General features: G+C 34.5%; 2 gene segments (V, D, J or C); both read left to right on the top strand.

Annotated features, from left to right (window-relative positions):
* LOC140333454 (Ig gamma-2C chain C region-like) overlaps positions 1-10,610 on the top strand; it is a 134,894-nt gene extending 124,284 nt beyond the window's left edge. Inside the window, 4 exon segments of the C gene segment in view lie at positions 6,806-7,099; positions 8,170-8,493; positions 8,736-9,056; positions 9,816-10,610. Coding sequence covers positions 6,806-7,099; positions 8,170-8,493; positions 8,736-9,056; positions 9,816-10,138 — 1,262 coding nt within the window.
* LOC140333456 (Ig gamma-2C chain C region-like) overlaps positions 1-12,105 on the top strand; it is a 186,021-nt gene that overhangs the window by 123,690 nt on the left and 50,226 nt on the right.

Raw genomic sequence — 12,105 nt, 5'->3', positions numbered from 1 at the left:
ATATAATGATGTTTTATCCAATAATAGTGATATGCTGGACTGACAAAGGAATGTCAGTGTCAAGTTTGTAGGCTTTGCGGTTGTGCGTGCTGTGAACTGTGCAATGCAAACACAAGATTATCTGAGAAGTTTGCAGCAAAATAGGGTCAAGGAATAGAAGTCATTGATATAACCTGGATAGTATTTGCAGTCTGGTATGGTGTATAGTATATGGTATATGGTGTATATGATACTATTCTACAGAAAGTGTTATGTAAAATATGAGGTTGGAGGTTGCAAGGTAGGAACAATATATTCTGACAGAACAGGATAACTTCAAAAATACAAGCTGTGGTCTCACTAAGAAATCTTTGCTGTGGGACTGTGGTTCTATGAACACTAGAATACCCTGCAAGGCTAAAAATAATAAACATAAATGTCAGCCTAGTTTTAGGTAAACCATGGAAGGTTATAGCTTACTGAAATTTTTAAAAAATAGTAATGAAGTGAAAATCATGTATAGGGTAATGGAAAATGATGATAAGCTTACTGTAGCTGCATTATATATTGTATTCCATATCATGAATATATGAATGTATATATTATAATATATTATACCATAGCAGGCTAAAGCTTTAAGGATCTTGTAAAAACGATTGTAGTCTATACCATACTAGAATAATAAAGGACTATAACACTGTATTGTAATATAGGAAGACTGTTTACAACCACTCGCTATTGGTAACAATATAATTAAGTAATACCCTAAGCCATAGCTACAAAAAAATCAATAGCTACATGGCTGAAATATTGTATATATCATAAAAAACTTGAATGCCTTGAAGAATAGTATGTAATCTAAATAATAAAGTTTTGGTGTATGCATGCCTTGAAGGACCTTTTTTTACATTTTTACCAAACAAAACTACAAAAAATTGTAAGCCCTATTTAACCAATAGCAAGCATTGGCAGTTTATAGCATGACAAGCTATAGCATGCTGGAGCTACCGTAGTAGTGTGAGAAATCAGCCAGGAACAGGATAGTGCAATGTAAGAAATTTACAGCATGTATATCTTAGCAGCTATAGTTAATAAAGTTAAGACTGCATTGTATACCCTGATGGCGGTAAAAGGGTGTAGGCAATTCTCCCTACCAGGGTATAGCTTACAGGAACAAGTACAAGAAAAAAAAAATATTGCACTGGGAACAGCACATGCCATAGAAGCCTATAGCGTAATGCCAGAAACATATACATGCACTGTACACTAGGATGAAAGTCAGAAACTCATTGCAGATACCTTGTTGAAACAGAATGGTCAGCTGTAACTAATGGGAATAAATAGATGTATTGCAAGCAGCAATATAATAATATAGGCAGACCTTACTGTAGGTGTATTAAGCAGACTAAAGTTTACAGGGAGCTGCACTGGTAGCTATCAAACAGGTGGTGAATAGTACGAGTGACTTATCAGCAGCATCGATTTTACCTGTATCAGGAACCCAGCAAGTAAAGAATTGTAAACAAGGGTTTCTTTATACTGTACGTATCTAATGGTACAATATTAGTTGAGGAAAAGCAAAACAGAATGCAGGGTTAAGCAGGAAGGATTGCAGAATCGGGACTGGGAAAACTGTTAAAAAAATGCTAACTGTAGTTATGGTATGGTAGGCTTCAGGTAATTTGATCATTTTCCAAGACACAAAGATAGAAAAACACACTTAAAACAAAGGCACAGCTAATAAAGAGCATAGCAGGCCAAGTGGAACAAAAGCAGGGGGTGAGAGAATTTATTTTAGCTATAGCAAGTTATAGCTTTCTGAATAAGCATAGGATAATGAGGATGAAGGGCAGAAACACAGGATCCTGCTTTGCTATAGTGAATATATGATAAAATAAAACAAAGCTTCAGGTGTACCCTGGAAAGCTAAAGCTAACTGCTGACATAAACCTGCATTGTCAGCTAGGATAGAAAGCAGAAACTTATTGCAGAAACAAAACTTGCTGTAGAAACTTGCTGTAGAACTAGTATGGTAAGCTGTAACCCACTGCTGCAAACGTAGATGTTAAATATTCATTGCAGTATGTATAACGATACAGGTAGACCTTACTGTAGGTATAATATGCAGACTATAATTTTGCAGGGACCTGTACTGACTGGTAGGTAAGTAAGCACATGAGATGTATAGTAGGAGTGTTCTAACAGTAGCTTTGATATTACCTGTATCTGGAACTAGTTGCTACTAGCATCATGCCCTGCATGGGTATGGGTATTTTGAGATAGAATAATAATAAATACTCATTTAAATCAGTATAGCACTATAAACTAGCAGTGTGATTTAAAAAGCTGTGTGCTAAAGCTTTGTAAAATTGATAACAAATCATCTCTAGAAGAGAAGATCGTAAATGAGAAAAAATATGGATACAAGGCTTTGTGTAGATAAATCATGGCTTCCTATAGGTTTCTATTACAAGAAAATGCATTGTACACCAAGATGGGATGGGAACATAGGTGAATGTATGTAATTGCAAACTATTGTTTACAGTGACAAGCAAAACAATGCATTGCAGGTATTGATTAGCAAGCTATATCCTACTGAAACTAGAAGAATAAGCACAGACAATATGCTGTAAGCCAAGCAGGCATGAGATATGGCTGCAGGTAATACTGTATGAAGGTATTATTTTGTTACGGGTGGCAAATGAATAAAACAATGTGCTGTAATCTAGGTTAGAATTTAAAACAATTACAGGGCTACGTGCTATAGCTATAGCTTATGTGGTACATGGGATATTTCAGCACGAGCTATAGCTTACTGCCCAGAAAAAGTAGTGCTGTATACCAGGATCTAGCTCACTTCAGCAAACAGATTGCAACTTTATTCCCAGAACAGAATTGCAAACCAGGATACAACTTCAAGCTAAATCTAGTGCTCCTGATCAGCATAAAACCGTATGGGTGTTCAGATGTTCAGCCGTGCTTTGCAGTGTTCACTGTTGATTACCACTTAGCTTCTTCACTATTTACAAAGCTTCAAGATTTTGTGGTGGTTTTGTTATATTGTGGATTGGCCAGCATTAGTGGGAGTCTGTGAGGTGGTATTTATTTGATTATAGAATATTGGATCCTGGTACATTGGTAAATATATTAAAAGCAAGGATTGGGGTTAGAAACACAGATAAAGCTTTTGCAATATTCATAGCATGACAAGCTAAAGCATGCTAGAGCCAACAGTGGGAGAAATCAGCCAGAAGTAGAATAGTACTATTTAGGCAATTTACAGAATTTATACATTTCCAGCTATAGTTTAGCAAGTTAGGAATGCATTGCATGTCAAGATGGTGTCAGTAGGGTGTAGGGAATAGTACCATACTAGGCTATAGCTTACAGGAACAGGTAAAGGTGAAAAGAAATACACTGGGAGCCATGGATATCCAATACACTGAGAACAGAGTGTACCATGCAGAGCTTTAACTAACAGCCCGCTAACAAAGGCATGCTTTGTCAATTAGGAAGTCAGAAAAATGCTGCAAATACAAAGCTTACTGCAGAACTAGAATGATCAGTTGTAACTCACTGGTGTAAACAGATATTGAATATGCATTGCAAGCAAGAGTATAACAATGCAGGATATCTTATAGAAGGTATATTAGGCGGAATATAGTTTGAGGAACCTGTACTGGTAACACACAAAGTAAGCACATGAGATATATAGTTGGAGTGTTCTAGCAGTGGCCTTGATAATAATTTTATCAAGGACTGGTTGCTGCTAGCGAATAAAGCATTGTATGCCAGGATTTAAAACATATGCATGCCATGCTTACTGTAGGGAAAATACAAAGCTTACTATTGTAAGGACAAAGCTTAGCTATGGTAGGACAGGCTGTAGGTAACTTGATCATTTTCCCAAGCTCAAAGGTAGAAAAACCTACTAAAAACAAAGGTAGTAAACGGCATGGCAGAACAGGCAGAAACAAAGCACCACAGGGGGCATCTACTTTAGCCATAGCACACTGTAGCTTTTTGGAACAAGAACAAGAGAATAAAGGTCTGGGTCAGAAACACGGGACCATGTCTTGCTATAGTTTTTTTGTCATAGAATAGTTAGTTTTATCAGTTTAACCTCAGTAGAATGCACTATAAGATAGTAGTGTGGTTTAAAAAGTTGTGTAATATAGCCTATAGAAATGGATAACAAATCAGCTACAGAAGAGAAGACCCTACATAGGAAAACATGTAGATGCAAGGCCTACTGTAGAAAAACCATGTCTGCATATACGTTTATTATACAGGAATAGGCATTGTACACCATGTTGGGGTGGGAACATAGGTAGATGTAATAAATAGCGAGCTATAGATTACAGTGATAAGCAACAGAATAAAACAGATTTGGATTAGCAGAGTATAGCTGTTATAGTTATAGCAGAGTATAGCTGTTATAGTATAGTATTGGTCCTTTGTTGTGGGGATGCTCAGATCTTCATTTGTGCCTTGCAGTGCCTCCTTCTAACTACTACTAAGCGTCTTCACTATTTAGCAACTTCTAGGGTTTGTGGTAGTTGTTTTTGTATTGTGGATTAGACATGATTAGTGAGAAACTTTGAAGGTGGTGTCCTAAATTCTTCAATGCATCAATTTAATGATAGAATAATAGACTTAATAGACTTAATAATAGACATAAACTGGACAAACTGAATGTAAAAGAATGAAGAAAAATAACAGAAATTTTATAGATAAAAATATTAAGGTTAATTTTGCATGAACTTGTACAGTAGTACATAGTAATATGTCATTAAGTTATAGAGAGAAGATATTATTAGTACATGAAAGTGTTTACATGAAAGAGTTATTTTGTAAACTTCCTAAAATGGGTGCAGTAATTACAAGCATAAGAAAATACTCCAAGCATATGTATAGTTAATAATGTTAGAAAACAATACATTTATGTCAAGGTGAACATGAAAATTGGCACCAAGTTCATACAGACCATTGCAAATAGAAATCGCTCCTAATGATGTCATAAAGAGGACTTTACTGGGTAACAATATGTGTAACATGTTAAGGAATGTTAGAGCAGCAAAGCAATAATAGCAAGAATATAGTAACAATAGTGGCATATGCTAAAACCTATCCTTTTTCAAAATGTATAAAAATATTTTTTGAGACCTAATAATTCTGTGCGATTAAGAACGAAATTCAGGTGGAGGACTGTAGTACATATTGTAGTATCATCATATCAACATATTATAGTTACATCAGATGAAGAACAAGCACTGCAAAGCTGATATGCAAACATAGGTAGCTACGTACTTTAGTGAGGGTAATCCCAAATGGAGACAAGGAAAAAGCATTATCACTTCCTAATATGAGGTGTTTGAACAAGGATTTTTTGATCAGATCACCACATAAGCTATATTTGATGAAACATATAGATAGAAAAAGGTTTGATTGTAGTAATAGGGTTAAACATAAACTTTAATTCTTGTAGAAGACAAAAATTGCCTTTCCTTGTCATGTTTCTCAGTTAAGAGCAGGTAAGGTAAAGTAAAAAGGCAGGTTTAAGAAAAAAATGAGCCCTGGTGTATGCACAATTGTGGTAGATCGAAAGTTTTTTAGCAAAAGATCATAAATATATATTTATGCATTGCTAGAGCTTTGTTTTTTTTTTAAATCTGAAAATTGTAAGTTTGTAAATGGTAATTTCCACAAAACAGTAAATAGCAGGAGTTTACTGCATACTCAGCTACTAAGTGGCATGATTGCTGGATGCAACATGTAGCTTCCAGCCAGACTTGAGTGACCAGCCGCTGAAGCTGACTGCTCCCAGTGGAATATAGGGGTGCCAAGGACAGTCTAACCACACAGCTTTAGACAGAGTCTGAAAGATGCTTTGCAATGCAGTACTTTTGTATGTGTATTTTACTGTGTCCCGGCAATTCATATTTCTAGATTTTATTATTAGATTAGATGTTATCTGTACATAAAATTCTATATTTAAATCCTCTTGTGTATGATTGGAAGCCTGTATGGCCCATTTACACTATTGTATTGTGGTAACACATGCATTATTGTAACAGCAACACAGAGTACATTTCACTCATTAGTTTATTACAGTGCCATTTATTCTTAATGGAAGCCCAATATAAATGCATTCCAGCACAGCACTCTACTGTTCTCTGTGGTGTGCTGCATTGCAAAAATAGGTTCACATCCAAATTGTGTGCTGTCTGTTAAATTGCTAGCATCCAAATTAACAAGTTGAAATAACTGATCAAACAAGAGCGTGTATTGGCTCTTAAAGTGGTGAATGTTAGGTGCAGTCATTCTAGGAAGTAGATTTATATGGAGAGATCAAAACAGAAATGTTCTTACAATGTTATCCACTCAGGCTTCAGCACTGTAAACGAAATGCCATTTTGCAAACATGACTGAATAACTCTGACAAGTGTTTAGGTTTGACTAGTGTGTGAATGAAAATATCATGAATCGATACAAATATAATTAAGGATTCAGAAGAATGTACAAGTTAAATCTGTTAAATGTGGGATTATCAATGTGGGAATTTATTAGAACTGCAATAAATCATATAATCATTGTATTTCCCAGTTCAGAAATTAGGAAACACTCAAGGTAATGCTAAAATGCATTACAGTATTCGATGCACATTTACACTTGATACAAATGACGATGAAATCTTTGCATGGGCATAAAAAAAATACACTAGAAATGTTGGTTGTAGTTATGTTAAAAAGAAATATATTTTCCTAGCTGTAAAAAAAGAAGATTTGTCATCCTTTAGCTAATTTATTATTTTATCAATTCACAGCTCAAGCACGTGCTCCAGATGTTTACCCCTTGGTACCCAGTTATGATTTTAAATCTACAGCAAGAAAACTTCCTATTGGGTGCTTGATTCTCGGCTACTTTCCTGAACCCGCAGAAGTCAAGTGGAATTCAGGCCTAATAGCTGGACATACTTTTCCAGGAGTACGTAATCCAAAAGGATACTACGGATCATCCAGTTTTGTGACTGTTCCTGTATCTGATTTTAAAAGTACCACATATACTTGTAATGTGAATCACAAGCCAACTAATACGAAAATCGATGTTAAAATATCAGGTAGGAACAACACATTTATATAGTTATAGTGGTGTTTTAAATAGTATTGGAATTTATCTTACAAACATACATTTTTTTCTAATTTTGAAAGAGACTAAAGGTTTACAGTTGAAATTATATAAAAATACAATTAAGCATTGTACAACACTAGAAAACTACCATGTGTACCAAGTGCATTACTGACATTACAATCAAGAATTTCATGTACAAGTACAGGTGATTAACAATTGGAGGGCACACTTCTCAGATACTTCTGAAAAAAGGGGTTATCATTATTATTCTTAAACTCTTATGATCAACTTTAGGTGCCAACATATTATCCAGCCCTGTACAATGTATATGGATATTACTTTATATACTTTTGCTCTTACGGTTTAATCTAACTGAACCTTTTGTCAATTGGCCAATTGTGCATGGTGAGATCATGCTATCTTTCCTTTTTCCTTATTCTTGTAGTAAAACACCTGCCTGTGCTCTTTGTATCCAGTACATTTTAGCTAATTCGCTCTCATTAAAAATGGCCTGCTTCTAAACAATTTAACGGTGGTTTCTATTGTAAATAAAAACCTAAAACAAAATGCTCAGCACCATGACATTTCATTTCTGTATTTTTACAATGAAGACATTAATAAATGGTGCCCAAACCCAAGGACAAATGAAAAATACTGCAGCTTACCACATGTGGTGGTTACATTATTTTTATTTGGGGGCGTTTTTTCTTTTACTGTATATACAGTACAAAATATGTCATTCTTGGATGGGACTACAAAAACTCTCCTTTTCTATAACAGAACTTTCTGTAACTTTGAAAACTTTAAATGGAATATTTAACATACTAAGTGCGAAATGGGTTAAAAAAGGTAAGTTTAATATAGGGTTTATATAAACTTTAAAAGAGAAATAAATGTACTTTTTCATTTAATTTTACACATATAAAGGTATGGTCTTGTACTTTATAATCTCTAGATTTTATGGCATAACACAAACATAACTAATACCAATATTCAGGTAATAACTTTGCAAATAGGGTTTAACAGATTCATATTTTTCATGTATTTATTTATATTTAGACCGACGTGAAAAGCCTTCACCAACCCCACCTAATGTAAAGGTTACACATGCATCTTGTGGAGAAACTTGTTCAGTTGATCTAATTTGTATGATTAATGGATTTTATCCAGATGATATTAAAATACAGTGGCTTTTAAATGGAAATCCAACCTCCATCTCTCCAAAAACTACTCCTTCATCCAAGGATAATGAAGGGCACTTTGAATCCAGAAGCCAAGTTTCTGTTCCCACAGAGGACTGGAACTCCGGAGACACATACACTTGTAAAGTGAGCCATCCCCCAAGTGACACTAAAAAAGAAGATAGCATACGTAAATGTTCAGGTAAGAACATATTTTGCTGTACATACAAACACATAATTGTCATAATTGGAAGGCTTTAATACAGCTTTCAACACTGATAGATTGAGCTCATTGTAAAAAAAAAAAAAAAAAAGTCCCATAGGCACTGTTACCCATATTAAAGGCTTTATTTTTTTTTAATAACTGTGCATCACTTTTGCTTTTTTTCCCCAAAAGCTTTTTTTTTTTAATATATTTTAATAAATCTGACTTTTTATTTTCAGAGTCATCAACTTTCCATCCAAAGGTTGTCTTGCTCCCTCCTTCCCCAAAAGACTTATTAATCACCAAGGAGCCAAAACTTACCTGTACAGTGTCAAAATTACCTACTACAAACTCTTTAAACTTTAAGTGGAAGCGTGCTGATGGCAAAAGAACTCAGATATTCAACTCTGACCCAAAGCAAGATTATGATGGCACATACAGTGTTACAAGCAGCTTGAGAGTTAGTACTCCTGACTGGGAGTCTGGAAAGAGTTTTTCCTGCAGTGTTGAACACAGCGACCTTCCATTCCCCATAGAAAAAACAATTCAACAAAGAGATGGTAAGCATTTAAATTTAATTTAGCTAGTATTCCGCAATAAAATTGAGTAAACAAAATATTGCATGCGATTATTGGACGGCAGAAAGGTTACTTGGCTGCCTTTTATATGTTCATCATGCCTAACTGATCTGCTAAAAAAGACTCTTTTTTGAGAGTCAAAAGAGGTCAACAGCTGCAGTTCAGAATAGGCTCCCAACTGAATCAGTTAAAGCAAGTACTCACCCTTATATCTTTGTACAGGTCTTTAAAGACTGTCAAATCAAAACAATCTGAAAGCAAATAGCTACTAATGGCATATTGAGAAATTTCATAATGCTAAACAATATAATTCTTTAGGGTAAAACATTTCAAAACAGAAACTGAAGAGCACCCAGTGTTGATTTAAAATATAAGGATATAAAAAGTGTGTATTATATATTTTAAAAGTGTGATCTTTGAATATAACTATCTCCACAATACCTACACCTAGAGATTTGATTGACAACTTTAGAGTTTAAAAGTGCCTTTACCATTTGTCATGAATATGTCAATAATTTGATATGCATAGTCTGTGCACATTTTCAGTTAATTTACCTAAATGTTCATCTAAGGCTATGGGGTGATAATACTGCTGTGAAAATTGTATGTAGATTGGACAGAAATGTAATTTGAACGTTAAGTTTTATCAGACAGACACCTTAATAGATTTAAAAGACAGTCAATTGTATATAGTCACATACATATACATTGTACTAATCAAAATTATTTTATTACCAACAGAAATAACAACAGAACCATCAATTTATCTTTTCCCACCACCAGCTGCAGAACTGGCTAATTCAGATTTTGTAAGTGTATCATGTCTAATTAAAGGATTCTCTTCAAAAAATATATATGTGCAGTGGAAGAAGAATGGTGTGGTCGCTGATGAAAGTCAGTACATGAACACTGAACCTATACTGGATGAAGGCACAGAAACTTACCAAATGTACAGTACACTCAAAACGAATAAATCAGACTGGAACAGAGAATCAAAATATACCTGCTCAAGTGCACTTGGCAAAATAACTTCAGCAGAAATAAAGAAAAACAGCGGTAAATGATTCTTGTCCTCTAGTCTTTATATCTACTTCCATTGTACTTCCATTGGCTTATTCTCTTTAAAACCTTGTTTACTTTTTAATTTTACTCCCAATTTTGATGTGTGGAACATCAAGCCTTAGTGTTTTGTTTAGAGTTTTAGTGTCAAAGAATGATGTTAAGCCAATGCAGCTTTGCTATTAATTATATGTGAAAATATAGGACAGTATTTTAATGTATGAATTTATGGGAGGAAGTCCTGACAACATTGGGAAATTCACTAACATTGGAAATACCTAGAGCAACTGCATTGTATTAACACTGTTTATCCGATATTCACAAATTTTTTCTTGTGTTTGTAATCCTAATACAGTATTATCTTGCATTTATTCCCTTTTCCTCTGGTGTGTGGAACACTGGAATTAACTTTGTGTCATGCTTTTTGTCATGTGCTTATATCTCAATAAACTCTTGTATAACAATATGTTGCTAAAATCAATGTCTGTCTTTACTTATCTGTAGCCCTAATATAACATTATGAAATTTATGCTACAAATGGTGATTCATAAAGTAATATTACAATGATGAAATTGGATATAAAAGATATAGCTGACACCATCTGACAATACTTATTGATCTCATTTTTATTAAATATTTATTATTTTATTAGCACTCATTTAAAAGCAAAATTCCAACTCCTTATTGCCCATATAGTTATAATACGTCCCCTTGTCTTGAAGTTATGTAATCTGTGTAGAATACACAATTTTCCACAGTACTATAGTACTGGAAGCAGGCATTATGCATGCTTAGGTCATATCCTGCTCAGTAGGAGAGCTGTAGAAATGAAAATAAACATTTCTACATTTTACATTTCTTTGCTACAAACAGACATGGACTTCCTGGGTTGTTTACTTAGCAACCAGAAGGTTATCTCTAGCCATCTTTTTTTAAAAGAATTATAGTAGGGAGATGATTGGAGCAGGCTCACAATGGGTGCAGGATGCAGCAGTACGAAATTGTATAAATTGAATATCAGTTTAACTATATCAGGTACTTATTTGTGCAAAACCTCCTCGACACAGGGTAAAATTTGACTTCCAATTTAGGAAGCAAACAGTGTCAAAATCAAAATTTCATACACAATACTTATTGACAAAATATTTCCTGATTGGACTATTGCTAAAAGAAAATTTATAATAAAATTGTTTTCCCTTAAAACCCTTGTGGTTACACAAGTGGTACTACCAGACACAGTTGCCATTGTTATTAAATTTCACTTTAATGCACCATGCCAGACATGCATTGTAGCATACCACAACACATTGTAAAACAATAACATGCCTTTGGTGTGCCGCATTACACAAAATAGTACACACACCTTAAAAAGTAACACAATGTATTTTAAGTGCACAAAGGCAGCACAGCAATGCAAATGTGCTTTATATGTAAGATAATAAATAAGCCTATTGTACCTTCATAATCAGCATACCTTGCATTGTCATTATATCTGCTTTTGATTGTCAAGTGTTTTGCCCTGTCATGTGTAGTAATGTTGTGTTTGTCTACTTTTATCCACAAATTAAATGTAGTCATTAATATAAATATTATTATTAAACAGGATTTATATAGCGCCAACATATTATGCAGCGCTGTACATTAAATAGGGGTTGCAAATGACAAACGAATACAGACAGTGATACAAGAGGAGAGGACCCTGCCACGAAGAGCTTACAATCTACTAGGTGGAGGAAGTAACACACAATAGGATGGGAGATATAATGGTGGGAAGTAGTAATGGTTTCAAAAGACAGAAGAAGATAGGTAGGCATTGAAAAAATGGGTTTTGAGTGCTCTTTTAAATGAGCAGAAAGTAGGAGAAAGCTGAATAGGATGAGGAAGACTATTCCAGAGAGTCGGGGCAGCTCTAGAGAAGTCTTGTATCCGTGCGTGTGATGAGGTTATGAGTGAGGAAGTCATTAGTAGGTCA

Source organism: Pyxicephalus adspersus, chromosome 6 (genome assembly GCF_032062135.1).
Source record: "Pyxicephalus adspersus chromosome 6, UCB_Pads_2.0, whole genome shotgun sequence".
NCBI lineage: Eukaryota > Metazoa > Chordata > Amphibia > Anura > Pyxicephalidae > Pyxicephalus > Pyxicephalus adspersus.
This window is presented reverse-complemented; position numbering and strand designations above follow the sequence as displayed.